General features: G+C 33.8%; 1 protein-coding gene across 2 annotated transcripts in view; it reads right to left on the bottom strand.

Moving 5' to 3' along the window:
• Positions 1 to 18,322, bottom strand: part of ASCC3 (activating signal cointegrator 1 complex subunit 3) — a 284,673-nt gene that overhangs the window by 77,825 nt on the left and 188,526 nt on the right. For both annotated transcript variants that reach the window (XM_080390028.1, XM_080390029.1), the window contains exons 17-22: positions 16,876 to 16,995; positions 12,572 to 12,736; positions 11,631 to 11,717; positions 9,186 to 9,362; positions 6,842 to 7,067; positions 2,935 to 3,089 (exon numbers count right to left, since the gene is read on the bottom strand). In XM_080390028.1, coding sequence (XP_080246154.1) covers positions 2,935 to 3,089; positions 6,842 to 7,067; positions 9,186 to 9,362; positions 11,631 to 11,717; positions 12,572 to 12,736; positions 16,876 to 16,995 — 930 coding nt within the window. The remainder of the gene's footprint in view (positions 1 to 2,934; positions 3,090 to 6,841; positions 7,068 to 9,185; positions 9,363 to 11,630; positions 11,718 to 12,571; positions 12,737 to 16,875; positions 16,996 to 18,322) is intronic.

Here is an 18,322-nt window from a genome sequence, read left to right as displayed (position 1 = left end):
AGGAAAAGAAAAACGTATAGTAAAGGATTATGGATGACATACTATTAAGTGACATAGGTTTCTTATGAGGACTGTGATAAGGTAGAAAACCAGAATGAAGATGAGAAAAAGTTGGAATTATTCCTAAATTTTAGTTAATAGGAAAAACCACAAAGCACATAGTTGCTCCTAATGGCAATTTAATGCTACAGGAATCTGGTAATGATTCTCACAGCATACACTATTTTCAGCATAATTCATTATTGTGTATGTGTTTGAAAACAGTCTATTGGCTTTTGGAGACAAAAATACATATTAAGAATAGAACTAAGGTGCTTTTAATTCTTTTTCAACATGGTTACACAATAGATAAGTAGATGGATAGTAAAGACTAAGTCATTTTCATTACATTTACATTTCACTAGCAACTTCATGGAACTGAAGCATTGAAACTGAAAGGACAGAGGTCACTGCAGATGACACTGAAAAATTACAGTGAGACTATTACTTTATCAGGGTTTAGGAGAATTTACAGAGAGGAAAGAAGAATTAAGCAAGGTGATAAAGTTTAAAGCTCAGAATTTTTATTATCAACTGTAACAGCATCTTAGTTTTGGAGAGTCCTGTGACAAAGCTGCATGGGGAAAGAAGGGCAATATGTAAACAGGCAACACAACACGCTCTCCAGTAATGATTCTCAAGAACTCTAGGGAGCTCTTAAGAACTGACACATACCTGTATTTTGGGCAACCACTGCCCTAAAACTCAGCTAATTAATACTAGTTGTGTTATTCTGTATCCCTGCTGGACTTCTCTTGGCTGCAGTAAGGCTTACTTGCTCTGTCTGGGTTTGTTTACAGTCCTTTGCATCTAACAATATAGTAAGTATTTTCCACTGGGATATGGTTCACACGCTTTTACTGAACTTACAAGCTCCCAGCACTGAAAACTGCAGCCATTAAAAATTAAGATGATGTCATATCTCATGACTACAAAAAATGTATCTTCTTTCTCTTGTAAAGACAAGTGCAAAATTTGCATGAGATCATTCTAGAAATAAGTATCCAGATAAAGGAACTATCTTAAAACCATGAAATGTTAGCTAAGCAAGGTGTTTCAGTTAAGTATGGTATTTCAGTTTTTAATATTCTGATTTTTTTTCACTACTCCCACTCTTTGAATGGAATTTTTTGGCAGCAAGTTTTTGTACCAATTACAGCTATACCTATAAGTTTCTATAGTCTTCTTAATAGCTTGCTAAAATACTGTTTGATGATGGAGCAGTTTCAGTGTCAATGGTTGAATTTAAAAGACTGTTAGTCATTTTTAGAGACTATTAAAATTTAACAGCTTTTTTTATTTATTTGCTGTGATAGAAGTTTCATTTACTGAAGAAACAAGAAAATCAACAGCTACTTTACAAAAATAAAAAAGAAACAAAAAGATTTCCAAGTTTTAATGAGTACCAATATATAAATTCACACAAAAAGAGCTCCTTAACTTGACCTGATAAAACAGTCATAATGTTTCTAAAGCAACCATTAGGAAAACTGTGTCAAGGGAAAAACCAGCAGAAAATAGATTTTTGCTGAACTTTTGCTATAACTTTAGAAATTGAGAATTGAAATAAGAAAGTATGATTATGTGTGGACCCCTTTTCAATTTGTAAAAATATAAAAGAAGCTACATTTTGTAGAAGAAACTAAAAGCAGATTGAGAAATTACTTTGTATTAAGATACAGTTTAATATGAAGAACAGTCATGCGTTTCTTTGTCTTTGATATATTACAGGTAAAGTGGATGAAAGATTGAATAATAAAAAATTGTTTCAATCCTAGAAAGTAATGCTTGTTTGCCTTCTGAAGTATTGCACATAAGTAAGGCAGCAAAAAATAAATCATGTTATAATTCATTTTAGGAATCCATTCAAATATTTCTGTAATAAATTCAGGTAGCAAACAAAATCTAACTTTCTATATTTTGATCATTAATCTCCCATTCGTAAGCTAACTTGTTGAAACTTCCAAAAGAAAAGAAAAAGCCTTTAGGCAGAGAAAATAAATTCTAAAATAATCTAAACGTTTGTGGAATAAAACTCTAATTTACTAATGATTAAGGTAAATTTGTAATCTAAGGGTATTTTAAAAATATTTTTTAGTAAAAGCACAGATACTTAATAACCACCTTTCAGAATGATTTATCTTAAGTTTAAATGTCCTAAGCATAAACAAAGAAAAATATTCTTGCCCACTGAGGTGTCTTTCCCTTGTTTCAGTAGAAAGTTTCAGAAGTACCAGCAACAATACAATGCCCCCATGTGGACATTTGTATTTAATTTACATTTATCTTAAATCTATTTGTAATGAACAGATTCTGAATCAAAGGGTGTGGGTCTATCTAAATGTGCAACAAGTACAACTCTTCATACAAATTTGCACCATAAAATATAGATGAATATAATTCCAAACATATCTCAGTTTTTCTGTTCAGACAAATCCCAACAGAAAAAAATGCGTGCCGTGATGTTGTGAATGTATATTTGTAAAGCTGTAAAGAGCAGCAGAACTTGGCATGCATGAACTGTACCTCAAGGTTTTTTTTTCTGTTTGACATTCATTCATTGTACAGACAGCTCTCTGTGTCTTGCTTTTTCTTGCTTCTTTTTGCGTGTATAACTCAAATCTTTGACTACTGTTAATATTCAGTATAAGCATGTACTTCAACATGTTATAAACACTGCACTAACTAACAATTAACAGAAATAAAAGGACGATCTTTGGGTGCTTTCTTCTACAAAAGTCTTAACAGTCATCCCATTCCTATTATCAAATTTGCTTCTCGGCTAAGATAAATACTTTTTTTCTTATCCAAACAGCTATGGACTCCCTGTGATCATCTCCTTTACTGAAGCTAAATTAATGCTTCCCATCCTGCCTCCACCTCCTTTATTTTTACCTGATCACTCCACGTGAAGTCAGGAGCGATGTTCAGCCGAACTCGGAGCACTGTGCGAGTAATTGGCTGAATCGTTGCTTCCATTAGGATGGAGGGGATTTGATGGACACACTGTTTTACCTTTAACCCAATCTTCACATGATGCAGCATATGACCTGCCAAGAAAACATTAGGTGTAACAGATTTGCATTTCCAGGAAAAATAATATAACTCCGACTTTCAAATAGGCTTTTAGAGAGCAGTATTATTGCTTGCTTGTTTTGCTGTTAGGTGCGTAAATGTCTGACTCTCTTGACCTGGCGTGTCTGAATATTTTGTAATACTTAACTTGAATTAGCAATTTAGAGCCTAGAAAAATCAGTATTAACTCCCCTGTTGGCTATAACTAAGGGGTTAAAATAACTATTAAGAATTCAAACTGAAAACATTATGTCAAGCTAGTTCCCTTTACTGACTTTTTGACCAGGCTCTTACCAAGCCATATAGTTCTTCTTTAAAGCATGAATAACGACCTTTTATTTAATGAAGGGCACACATTTGAACTTCTACAATTCCTCTGTAGTGATTCAAAGCAGACAGAATGCTTTTCATAAAATTGAATAAAGGTAGTTAATAGCTTAGAAATACACACAACTAGTAAACAGCTCACAGCAGCTCTGATCTTTCAGAATACGCCAGTGTGCAACTGAGACAAAGGAAAAACTAAATGTTGCAATGTTTATTTTCTATCACAATCATGGTAACTAAGGCAATAAAGTGATTATATTAATTTTTTTTTCCTACTTGTATTTTACAGTTGAAATCTCTGCTCCCCTGCTCTTTGTTTTAAATCTGAAGTATGTAGCAGTGATTTCTTTTTTTCCTGAAAAACATGGCAGCTTCTATCTTATTTAGGGAAAGAAGGTTGATTTATCACATCTACACTGAAATTGCTTATATAATTATGTGGTGCATATTTTAGATTTTAAGTATAATGGTCATAAGAACTTACTGTGAAAAGCTACCTTACAAATGGCTACCGGTATTTCCTGGTATCATTATGTGGTTCCTGAGCACACTTTTCCCATTAACAAAAAAAAGAAAAAAAAGAAAAAAAAGAAAAGAGAAGAAATCCTGTTATTTGCACTATGTGCAAAGTGAAAAGGTGATACAAAATTTTTCTTGCTATTGCATGAAATTTAGGAGCATAACATCTTGCAATTGCTAATATTTTTGTATTCATCCTGACTTTCCCTCTTCGGTTTTTCTTATTTAACAAACTGGCAGATTTTGCCTCACACAGGCATTTATCTATACTCTGAAGTAATGAATGGTGATCTTGCTTAAGCAAATCCCTAATGTAAAAGTTTTAATGCATATTTAATCAGTTTAACTTGTGGTTGGTAAAATAAGTACACCTCCAGCAAGTGGATTATTAAAACCCAAAACAATTACATTGGTACAGCTCGGTGATACATGTAGTATTAGAGCATACTTGCACAGTAACTACCTTTTGCAATTAGGCGGTAAAATTTCAGAAATCATGTTACATAAAGATAGGTGACAAATTCAAAGATATGACTCAATAAGCTTACGTAGGCAAGTACATTTTCTAATGCCAGAAATAATTTTCTATATCATCATGTGAGAGGTGAACTTCTGTGTTTGTACTTGACAGCACTGAGGTTTTGTACACTTATTTGCTAGGGGAAATAAGGCTCCTCTCCCAACTGCTGTAAAATATTATAAAACTCTCCCCATCCCCCCTTTTTTTTAAATAGTCACATTTTGAGAAACTATCAATGGCGTTTAAAAAAATGTTAAAATCTTCTGAACAAAAGCTGAGTATTCAATAAAATAGGCATGTTTAACAAAAGAAGAATACATTTGCTTATTCCACAATGATTGTCATCTGTATTCTGATAAACCAGGACTGTTTATCTCAGATAACATAGTGGTTTCTTGGCTTTCTGGAAATTCCATGATTACACTGCAATAGCGCATAGATTGGTGTTGACCAATTTGTGGTACACTGGAATCCAGGATCCGTGCACACAACACGCTCTTCATTCACTCAGAGAGCTGGCACCCATCTGATGCTTTTATCCCTCCCTAAGCCATGGACTGAGTTAGCCAGCTAGCCCCTGTCTTTTTTAGTCTACTCCAAGGTCACATGAACCTTTAAAAAGGAAGAAATGCTAAGACTGAAATTAGTCCTATGGAGTAGAGAACAAGGCAGCACCCGGAAGCAGTGCCTTTTCCCACTTCAACAAGGCTTTGAATTCAAATAAAAATAAGGTGGCTGCCAGGCAAGTGCTTCCTTCACACCCTTGGTGTCAGAAAAAGAAGGTAGGCAGGAAGAAGTATGCCAAGTAACAGCACTTCACAGAGATGCACAGATCAACTTGCTTTGATGTTTATAAGGCTGAAGAACACGAAATGTCATTACATATAGTCAGCAATGATCTATTTTCACAGATAAATCCCAAGTCTCATCTACTTCCAAACCAATATAAAACAAAACTAGATATAGTTTTATATATTTATAACAAAAATATATAGGTATATATTGATATATTTCCATCTTGTCAATACTAATTCCACTACACTGAAGGAAGCAAAACTGGTTTTCTATTTTAATAAAAAAATTATTGCTTCTCCAAGGGCAGGTATGGGGAAAAAGAAGCATTAAAAAAAGCTGAAAGCACTAATACAATTAATGGAAAAGAATATTAAGTAATAAAAAGACTGCACAAATACATACCAAATTAACAAATCTGGAAAAAAAAGTGCTATAATGCTTCTGAATAGAAAAACACAATAATGCCAGCACTTCTAATAAAATGTTATACTTTTAATACCTTTAAAATTACTACATATTATAATGCACAGTTAAAGTAAGCCTTTAAAATTTTCTCATAGTGCTTTGGCTTAACTTATTAAATAAAAATATAGCCTCTAATTCTGCAAGGTTTTACACTATTTATCCAATTTTTCCAACCTAAATTAGGCATGTAACAAAGCTTCCTGAAATAAGAATGTAGTTCTCCTGTGAAATGACAGAAATATCAAGTCAGAGGTCACAACTTCTGAAAAGGAGTGCCTATGAATTGCATTTTTACTATTAAAATATTTTTTTTAAAAAATGACAGTTTGTTTATCAGCTATTTAGCGATAACAGGTGCAAAGAAAGCCCCAATAAGAAAAAATACACTAAGATATGAAAAAAAATACACATTAGAAGCATATTTTTTTCCCAACTTCAGCCAGCTGGTGGACAGTTTATGCACAACAGTTTATACACACATACTAGAAAATGCCATTATCTCTATCAGTAGGCTTGTGGATTTTCTCATTATCAAAGTGTCAAATCCTTTAAAAAATTCCATTAAGGTTCTGCTGCAATGACACCAGTGACAATGAATTCTCTGTGCTCAATGAAAATTAAAGCAGTGTTTCAGAAGCAGGCCATTTACTGATAGTAAACCAGGACATAATAATCTGCTTTCATTCTTTTTAATGTTAATAGTATTTCAATTAAAAAAAAAAAAAAGCGCCATATTTTGCCAACTGGCAAAAATAAACAGAGGCTTTTATAGTAGTGTATTATGTAATGTGAGCAAGAAGGGAAGCTCAGGTCAACATAAGTATGTACACATATATGTAAATATATGTCAATACACATCTGCATTCCACATGTGTTCTGGGGTTGCAGGGACATGGCCTAGCCTTACCTTCAAAGCTCTGCCATATTACAAACTGTGGAGATTGAATAAATGTTCTTTACTGGACAGACCATAATACCATATTAATGTGTGTATGTGGCTTCCAGATCAGAGTGATTACATTAATGAGTAGCTCAGATTTAGTTCTAACTTGCCCATTGATAACTAGAAGTTTAAGCAGATCAGCATTGCTGATTTCTCACCTATTTCATCCTTTCTCATGTCCTTCATCTTGTCTATAGTGAGATTCTTCTCTTCCAGCTTGGAAAGGACGGATGGTGGTAACACTGAGAACTGTCTCAAAGGGCTAACCCAGCCCCACAGCCGCTTGTCAATGACTTTGCTGAGATTCAGTAGTCGATATGTCATTGCAGGCCAACGTTTCCTAAGGGCAATCTCAAAAAGGGCTCGAACAATACGAGCTGCATTCTGGAGAGTGGAAAAAAAAGCAAAAATGTTGTAATTCTTTCAAGTATTCTTTGTAAAATGAAAAGGATCCCATAGACTGATCTTTGACAAACCATAACAATAGATTTTTCTTTTCAAACTTATTTCAAGCATTCTTGAAAACTATTTTTTCCATCAGTCTACTGGCAGAACTACCTCATGATTGCCTACAGAAATTATGGAAAGAAACATGTGCAACTTATTAAAGTTGTAGTGGCAGGTCTGTCACAGAATTTTGATCACAGTTATGCTAACATTAGGGAGTACTATATTTATTGCATCTCAATCACTTCTGAAACAAATTCACTTACCATATTTAATACCTTACTCTTTCTTCCCCTGTATAATACACACCTGCAAACTCAGTTGATATGGAAATCAAAGTTTTAATTTTTCACTTCAGTTGTGCTTCCATAATAGCATTCCATTTCACACTGATTTTCAAAACATTTGCACAGAAGTTTAACAGTAGTGACTTTTTTTTAACATGTTACTATCTTCTGAGACTATTGTATAACCACTGCATAAACCTGCTTTGGACTTGGAAAAGTAACTACTAACATAAGATTGAATGAGGCTAGTCTTATCCTGGAAATGTAAGTTATGGCACTCCTTTCATAAACTTATCAAGCTGTATTATGAAGTTGTGCGGTTTTTGGTAGTTTTTTCTTTTTTTTTGCCTACCGGTGCTATGCCTGGATTAGCAGTTCTGTTCTTGATTCACTGAATAGAATACAATCACTCTCTACTGGCTCTGTAATGCCAATAGGAATTAAAAATAGAAAATTACTTTTTCATGATACGAAGCATATGTTACTAAAGAAGCACATTTCTTTTACTTTGAAAGGATAAATGACTTTCTTAATAGTCACTATCCAATTAAAAATATTCACAAATTGTTACACTGGTTCCACATGTACAATTTATCAAGATCTGAGAAGATGACCATGTTGCCTCATTGAAAATGCTGTAATTGAGACAGACAAATGAAAGCAATTGTCTTGAAAGAAAAGATTAAAAGAATATACTGAAAATCATCTTGCTGTGCAAGTACCACAATTTTTATGATGTGCATAATGATTTCAGAATTTTCTTATTTATACCTATACATGCTATGAAATGTAAACACTTCTGAAGATCATGTCAGTAGAAGATCTCACTGAAAAATATGTATACTTTTGAATATTTAACTCTTTAGCACAAACTAAATGCAATTTTACAATCAATTCTTTCTAAAATGGTTTTGTAAGGATAAGAAAAAAAATGATTCAATGCAACATGTTGCTGCATGTTTTAAAAAAAAAAGGAAAAAGAGACATAGGATGGGCTAAAAGGTAAAACTTTCTTATCTATTTTATACATTCATTATTGTTGCACATCTGGGATTGTCTAAGAGCATTTTATCACTTGGAGTTCTTCAGGATCCAGAATTCTAAACTTTCAGGCAACGTTCCTTTCTTTCTAAGACGGGCTTTAGTTCTGTAAGCAAGCAGTTCTCTGTCACAGATTTGCAGTTCTCTTTTTATTCTGTGTAATAACTAAACATGCTGTATAACTATCAACCATTCAGGTGACAAATCAAGCTGAGAAACAAATATATAGATTGATATGTACATTGTATGATTGCGTCTAGCAATTAAATTGTAATAGCACATCTTTCTTGTGTAAACCAAGGTATGTGAATAAAACAAAAATTATGTTTTGCAGAGTAAAATATAAAAGTACACAAAACCTAAAAAGAGATTGCAACAGTTTTCCAGATTTACAAGAAAATCCACTAAGTTAAGAACAAAGTTTCTGTGAAATCTCAGTTAGAGCTGTATAGTAAGACTACAGGGATAATACAAACCAAAAGGACATTCATAATTAACAAAAAAATGCAATAGTCTCCCAAGGTAGGCTTTTGCAAATCTTGAAAATCTTGCAAATACTTAAATATTATACCACACAGGTACACACACACGGCTCTGATTTTCAAATAAATTTGCATAAAAAATGTACAAAAAAAGTTGCAGATCAAGCACTAATGTAACTGTAAACACACGGGAGAATGAAAACAGCGGACGACAGCAACAGATATGTAAAAAATACCATTTTTACCTGTGCAACATATGCAGAATCTGAAATAAGGGAGAAGCTGTCCATCTCCCCTCTGCTAATATATGTTTGAAGGAGGATATTAATTTTTCCATAATTGTTTTCCACACCTCCTGGAGCAGGAAGTTCACAGAAATCATTCAGTAAGGTATGCAGCTCTTCTATTTCTTCTTCTCTTACCTAAAACACAATTATACATTATGAAGAGGCTGGAGCAATTTGATAAAAATTTTTACTCTGCAATCAAATTTTCCTTATAACATAGTTATATTATTTTTAAATGGAGCCTCTAGTTTTAAGGAAAAAAAAAAAGAAAAAAAGCACCAAACCCACATCTTCCACAATGTACCTAATAGACCATAATTGAAACTATCTTAATAGTGACACAATTACATTTTATTATTCATCACCATCTATTAAGGTTGCCATTGACATACAAAAATTTGATATGCCACAAAAATTGAATCTTCTGACCCTACCATCCTTCATCTGATGAGATTTCATTTTTTATTTGACCAGAGTAAAACCTCTGTCCATCTGGATTAGGGCAATCTTGAATTAACATTAAATGTACTCATTACAGTTACATAGTTTGCATGCGGCACAATAAATTTTTAACTCAAAACTGTGAAGTACTATGATTCATGATATTAAAATTTTCACTGTTAATAAGATTAAGTCTTAATATGAGTAAAGAAATATTAATATCTATGGTTTGAATAATGCATAACATTTCACATTCTAACTGATGACCCTAACATGGCAAAACCAGCATAAATCTACATATTCTTTGATTTACTGATAGTCTGTTAGTGTAAAACTTATTTAAAGAGGGTAAATGTTTGGTCCCTGCAGGGAACCAGCTGGAAGTAATTTTCATTTGGACCTGACTACCTGACATACAAAAGACCCTGAGACAATTGGGTTAAAATCCCCAACTATCCAGCCACTGGTCCTACAGGAAAGAAAATGATGAAGGACACAACCATCACAGATGACTCCAGTGTCAGGGGAATATTATGCTCTGCTTACAACAGCATTTTTGATAATTTTTTCTGCTCTTGCATAGCACAGTACAGGTCAAATCAGATCTGTATTTCAGCTACTGGTGACTCACCTATCTCAAAATATGGAATTTTTAAAGGCATTACGGAAACATGATTCATATTAACAAAAGTCACAATTGTATCACACAGAGGGCTAAATCCTGAGTTACTTTTGCAAAAGTCAGTTACTAATTTTGCCATTCAACGCTGCACAGCAAATGAATCACATAAAACTGGAAATGATGGTTACTGATGCCATACCATAGAAATCTGAGAAAGCAAACTAGAAAAACTATGCTTTAGTCAAGAAGCATCACTACTAACTTTATTACAAATATAGAAACATATCACATCATATTTTCCATATGCTTTCCTTTTAAATACTCAATTATGCTAAATTTAGACCTAGCAAAGCAACATCACTATCATAAAACCCCCTTCTAGTTTGGAAAACATTTCATGTATCACTGTAAAACCTCACTCTTATTATCTTCTATAATAGAAGAGATTACAGCAAAACAGAATTTCTCCGTTAGATAAAGAGATGTTAATACTCAGAAAACGTGTGTGAATATGTAAATATGTAGATGGTGAGAGATTCACACTGCCAGTTTGTAAAGCCAGGTGAATGAGAGCCAACTCTGATCTTAAAATTGTATAATTGTGGTAAAATGGCAATGAGCCCAAGCTAATAAACCCTGTGGAGTCTGGCTCGCACCTCTATGAAATGGAAGCATGGGCAAACAAGTTTGTGCCAGCTTGCAATGTATTGTCTTGTGTCCTACCCACACAGGAGGCAAAAGGGAGGTTGGATCTGAGCTGAGTACACTAGTACAGTAATCTTCTAGCCTGCACAACAAAATCTGTTACAACAACAGGATTTCTGCTTGGATTTCAATTTTTGGAATTTCAAATTTGAAAATAATTTATCAGAATTCATCACTCTGCTAATCTAATATTGTTCCCTGCATGAAGTACATCACAGAGTTTACTTCAGTGAGTCCTGCCTCATTTCTGACAAAGTAAATTGTACAGCAAGACATCTAATAGTGGTTTAAACTTCAAACAGAAAAAAACATCTCATCCCTGGGTGCACCATTCCAATGGACACTTATCTTCACCTTTTAATAACTGAGGAGCTGAAAAGTTCTTAACATAATTTAAAATGAATTCTCAAAGATCCATAACTAGTTATTAAATGTGTACCATAGTTCAAGCTGAACTACACATAAATTTGAGTGGCAGCATATATAGTTCTAGGCAATTACGCCTACTTAGAAAACATTTTATAATGGAGCTTAATATTTAACAAAACTTGGGTCTGTGGACACTATTTATGGAGTGACTACTAAACAAGTGTCTAGTTCTAAGGCATTCTTTGTACAAAAGGATACAACTTTACCTTTATCTGTTCAAATTCTTCAGCTTTTGATACTATAGCAAGAATATCACCTTCTGTTTTATGAGCATCGAACAATTCATTGAAAGTCTATTAAAAATAAAATGAATGGATTTAACATTCAAAATAAATATACACATATAGGACAAAAGAAAGAAACATTAATCAAGATTTTAAAAAGCATATAAAGTTCAAATGTAAGTAAGATATTGGAAGACCAGAGTAATGCAGTTTAAACAGGAACAATTTCCAGCATGAATTCTCAGCGCCTTCAGAAAAATAGTCCTTTGAAACTTGGTCACCCCAAAATCGAGAGACATGCAATCTATGGCTATTTCAAAAAAAGTCTAGGACATATTTGAGTGAATGTGAGACTAATTATACATAGTGACAGTAAACAGTTAAAAATTATTACTGTGAGCCTTCACCATTTATTCAAGAAAAACACTTCCCACAAAATAAAGGTTTTAAGATGAATCTGTACATCAAAATCAAGCTTCCAATACTACCACGTTTTGTAAAATGCATCTTCCTTACATATTTGCAACACAATCTGATTACAGGGCCAGAAGTTGTTTAAGGTTGGCAACCTGATAGGATTTTCATGCAGAAAAACTTTTGTTATCAGACTCTATACTGGAATGTGCCATCATGTACCAATGGTTGCACACACTGTTGATATCAAAATGTTTCTTACAATTCACCAAAAAGAATGCAGAAACCATAGAAATTTCAAATCTCACTGCACACCAAATCTGATTTTTCAGTATTGCTTTATACTTAGTTTCTTTCTTTTTCGTATTTCCTCTCTCCCCATTTCATTCAAATATGATTTGAAAATGTATTGGACAAATCAGCTATATAGTCTGTAATATCTTACAACTATTTTAGGTATAGGTTCAAAAAGAAGGAGAAACCCCCAGAAATAGAACATCATATTTTACCTCTATAGTATTGTATTTAATATAGTAGTGGCTGGCAGTTCTGCCTAAATCTGTTGAAGAAAAAAAGCCAGTTCGTTCTTCAAAGCGGATCATGCGGGCTTTGTCCAGTTTTCTGCCAACTTCGATTACCAGTTGCTCTCTGTGCTTTTCTAGACCTGGATCCATCTAGACATGAACCACATACATTAATTTGTATAAAATACAAATGTTAAATAAATAATTTTATTGAGATAACCCAGTCACACAATGCCAGAAATCAAGTAAAGGAAAGGTACAGTTATTAAGTCAAGATTTTCCTGAGATCTCACTAATAACCTTTACATTGACATTATTGACCAAAAATTCTATACAGGAAAAAATAATCAGAACAATATTTCTTTTACAATGCTTTGAGACCATCAATACAATGTAGACTAATACTACTTACAAAACAGTAGCATGATTATGAAATAAATTTACATTGAAGTTTTTGAAATAACTTTTAACAATAACATATTCTTCATGAAATTATCATTACTGTATGACTTTAGAAAAACACGCCATCTTATTGTATCGTCTATTTATGAAAAAGGCTGAAGATATACCTTGGCTGGGTATCTGACATGAGGATGGCTTTAATTGTATCCCAAACAGAATAAGCTTCAAATTAGATGGCTGAAATGTTTACTAGCAAAAAAACTTTGGGTGTGTCAGCTGGGATACTCTCATTACCGAGTTATAGATGTACCACATAAACATGTTAAAAGCACACAAGAAACTCGCTGTGCCCAACACTGCTTCTATTGATACCAAAGTTCAGGAACTTGGACATTTTGTCCAAATAATAATGCACATTATCTCATTAGTACATACATGGCTGGACAAAACTCCCGTCTCGGTGGGACTGCTGTATAATTTTCTCTTTCCACATCATGCACCCAGGATACCCACACTGACAGGGATGGATGAAAAAGGATTCATAGTCATGTTAACCCTCTGGTTATGTGTGCCTGAGGTATGGGGTCTAATCACACAAGCAATGACTGGCCACCAAATTTGACTGTTTAAACTCTGTTCTAGTTCACAGGAAGCATTCTTATTTCAGGGCTTGTATAGTTCAGTTTTCCTGCAGAGTAAGTCATACCAGCCCTCTTGGTTAAGTCTGCCCCAGAGATGTATGACCAAGAGTACAAAAAAAGAGTAAGCTCGAAGAATTGCTATGCCTTGGTTTCCTCTGGTTTTCCCTGGGCCAGGATTCAGTTTCATCTTTGTGCTGAAGCCCTTCATCTCATGTTCAGTGGAGCTGCAGATGAACACAGCCATCTCCACAAAGCAGCTGCAAGACTAGTGCCTAATATTCCCTGTCTTTGCCAGTTACTCTGAAGCTGTTTCTCCTTAGTTATGGCTTGCCTTAGTTTCAAGTCAAAAGCTAAGATGGCAAAGGTCTAGAGTGCTTTTCTCAACAGGAAGTCATGCATCGAGGTCAGATTTCAGAGCAGAGATGGTCAAAAAAAAAAAAAAAAGTAATCAGGATGCCAGATGTTTAACATTTCTTAAAACTAAAGACGAGGAAAATTTTAAAAAATATCAAAACACTTCCATACTCCTTTGGCAGTCCAAAATACCTACCAATCTTTTGCCTTACATACAAAAAAGCTGAAGCTGTAATAGTAGACTAACATTTTTTACAAATACAAAGGTTTTAACTTTAGAGGAAAGGTCACAAACTTGAACAGGCTGTGAAACAATACTCCAATCTAGAGAATCCGTGGTTAGCACCCTTCTTGTTGAACTTGCATAATTAGAAATCCCACAGAGTAAAAGATCCAGACTAGAACAGCTTTAAGCCATACTCTTAAAAACAAGCCTTGGCATGTCCACAGCAACAAACTGAGCAGGTCTGGAGTATAAATATGGACATTTAAGAATGCATGATAAAGTACATTATTATTCATTGTTTTCGCTAGCTGAGGAGTGTTGGGGATAAGTGCCTCTAACTTTTACAGATGTTCTAAATATAAACATATGGCTTATGGGGATAAAAAGCTTTGTTTAACTGTGGGAACACCAAAGAGTGGAACCAAAAAGAGGAGAAAACAGACAAAGGGGTTACCTTAAAAAAAACCAGCCACCTTTCCATTGGAACTCTAAATGGATGAGAAAAAGCCTGTAATTCATACCACAGGCTTCACTAATACAACACTCAACATTTGCTCCACTTTTTCCTTCCACTCTTTGTTTCTTCTTGCTGTTCATCATGAATTCTGGCCATTTTCCCAACCCTATTGGCACGCCTTGCAAACAACTTGAAAAGTCACAAATCAAAGCAGTGGGCCTAGGGTAGACTATGCCTGGCACAGCCCAGAAATGGGCTAGGTGGGGAACAGTAATATTGCAGATGCAACATGTGGGGTGCAGAATGTGTCAGTGCACAGCAGATACATGCTTGCCCTGGTTTCCCTGTGCAGTACAACACACCCCTTTTGTGTAGACAGGCTGGACCTTTTGTGCCCTAAAGTAATTAGCAGGTGTGGTGAGTGCCTGTGGAAAGGGAAAGGGGAACGAGTTTGCATCTTCTCAGCCCCACTGAACAGCTGGGAAGTGTGACCCATGATGGTTATGCAGATACATGTATTCTGAATGGGTAACATTGACTGTCAGCCAAGACAGAGATAGAAATTGGCACACTGCAACTTTACTAAGAAACAAAAAAATACCAATTATGAAAATTGGATACCTATAAGCAGAACAGAAGGAATAGAATGGCCTAAGTGAGCAAATCTGTGGTTATGCCCATACCTGGCACTATACCATCCATATACATATGTCTATAACATATGCGCTTTGAAGTTTAAAACTGGTTTATCTAGAAAATAAGGGGATTGGCATTGGTTTTGCTCCAACATGGATGGATAACACTTCAAGTTGATATAATTTGTTACTGCCCTAACACAAAAATAGGTCTGTCTATTATTAGCACATCACATCAGAAGGGGTAGAAAGGAGGTTAGCGGCAGAAAAAGGCAAGTGTTGGCAATATCCAATTTCTCATCAGCTGAATAAAAACAAAAAAGCAAGGGGAGGGGAAGCAACTCTTTTTCATTACTTTTTAAATTTATAAAAAATATTCCTGTTAGTGTTTTATTAATTTTTTTTCACCACTTATTATAACCATGATTACATTTCTTTTAATCTAAAATTTGTTACTAACACTGGTCAAAAATATCTAATTAAAAAAAAAAAAAGAGAATTTTATAGGAATGGGACAACAACATTCTTCTCACTAGTAAAACAATTTTTGCTTTTCATTTATCTATTGCTTTGTGATTTGTGTCATATAGTGTTATATTAACATATGGTAATGTACTGTAAGGCTTTTTATAGAAAACAGATTTGAGATGACCAGAGGTCTAAAGGTGTCTGCAGAAGCTTACTTAAACAATAGCCTATCTACTTCCACTGCAGTTTCAACTACCAGGCACAAAAGCTATTAAAAAAAGTATCTCCTGACATACATCTCTACATGATGCAATGACCTGAACAACTGTATCTCACAATATCATGACAAATTATGAACTCACAAAACATATTCAGGACATGTGAAAAAACCTGCAGTTACCATACACTTGTGAAATTTTCACCTGCATTAGGCTCAATTACCTGTGTCCAAACCATGTCAACATTAAATGCTTATAAACAGCTGTACAGAAAAAAGTGACAATATTTAGATAATCTATAAACTAGTAAACTTCCTAAAAATTACATATAATAAAAAAAACTTGAAAAAACTTATGTAACTGTGCTCTGATTTATATCACTGCAAGGGTGCACTTTAAATAAACAAAAAAAAATTAAAATAAATGAATAACCCCCCCTTATAATTACTAAATCGCAAGAAAGAAAAAAAGCAATTAAAAATGTAACTTTATACTTTATAAGATGTCATGCGATGAAACATTCTAAAACAAAAGCTGAATAGGGAGGGGGGGAAGCAAGCAACTCAAGAATGCTTTATTTTATCATTTATTCCTAGCCTACAAAACTGAAACACTGACAATAGGCTAAGTTACGGTAACTGATAAGAATGAACGTTGTCCTTTGGAGCATAACTTGGCCAGTTAAAGTGTATTTTTATTGTGAACAGAAGGGGCCTCTTAATTTAGTGTTAAAAATACTCTGCTACAGAAAATATCTTCCTTTTTCTAAGCACTTTAAAAGAATTGCTGATGTCAGGTTAAGTAGAAATAGCAAATATTTATCCTCACATCAGGGAAGGATTAGAAACCCAGAACAGGTTACAGATTTTTTTAAAATGCATTTTATACCTGATAAGCTTTGTGACTGATGCCATATACTAATGGATTTGCTCTCATCCGTACATAAAGATAAGTGTAACTTATCCACTTTACTGCTTCTTCCACATTAGTTACTGTTCCAAGAGCAATCTGGAAATAGGAAAAGACACAAAATTAAATGTATATGTTAAAGCTGAACATAAGTATTTGGCTGGAAACATATGGAATTCAGAGCATTAGCGCTAGATTAAAGAAAGCGTCAGTATGGTTTCAACAAATTATTTTAGAATAATCATAAGACAATTACTTGAACCGTTTGCACATCTTTACCTCATGAACATTTAATAACATGGTATGCTCTGTGACATAATATTATAGACAGCGACCCACACGATCTTTGCTACACCACTTAATGATTTTTACAATTAGAAGATGATACTGAGTGAGGTATAAAAGAATGACAAACAAACCAACATCATTCTTTAGCGAATATGCTCAGGGTAATTTGAAGAAGAGTACCTTTAAATAAAAAATCTACATTTTAAAAACTTATTTTTTCATACCAATGTAAAAGCAAAGTGTGGTTCAAATCCTAAACCAAATGATACCAACAATCTTTATGATTTTCTTCATCATGCTCTCACAGTCGGCAATCTGTTTATACAGTTTTCACAAATAGTTTTCTCCTTTTGTATCTGGCAAGTTAAACATACAGGTACCTGCTACATTTTTGTTCTATCAAAACATAACAAAATTGAACAGGTATTAGGCACTTTTATATATATATTTATATATATACATTTGTTTATTTTTCAAGGCTAGATCAGGTATACCAAACCAGGTTTTTTTTACTATTTTGCTAATTCAATAGTTTTATCATCAAATTATTTATCACACACACATTTTTACTGGATAAGTTGAGCTCTATTTTGTATTGGTTACATTAAGGAGAAGCATTGTACTGCTTAATTGCAGTTAACCTCATTTTACCAGAAGAATTTAATATTTCCTGCATGTTGCATGAACAAACATTTTTTGGTTGTTGCTGGTTGTTTAAAACAAGCAAAAGTTCCTCTTAACAAATTTTTGTGATCCATTACTAAATTTTTAAAGTTATTTTTGTTTTATTTATGTTTGGATTTCATATAAATGTTCCACATGACTTGGCAAAACCTAAAAAAAACCCTATGCAATTGTAAATGATTTCATATGCATGTTCAGATCTAAGCATCTAGACCTTAATAATAATATATATTGGTTTTGAAATAACATAAATATCTAGTAAAATGCATGCCAAATCTGCCTTGAGTTAAAATAACTTAAATCCAGTAAAGCCTTGTTGATATCAATGACTAATAGCATAGAGTAACCCCAAGCTCTGCATATATGTTTTTCAGGTGATGTTTTGCTCTTCAGCAGCATAAGGAGGTTGGGGGAAGCTGGATTGTAGTGTTTGTCAAAGTACATAGCTACATAA

The sequence above is a fragment of the Falco punctatus genome (genome assembly GCF_963210335.1).
Source record: "Falco punctatus genome assembly, chromosome: 5".
NCBI classification, from domain to species: domain Eukaryota; kingdom Metazoa; phylum Chordata; class Aves; order Falconiformes; family Falconidae; genus Falco; species Falco punctatus.
This window is presented reverse-complemented; position numbering and strand designations above follow the sequence as displayed.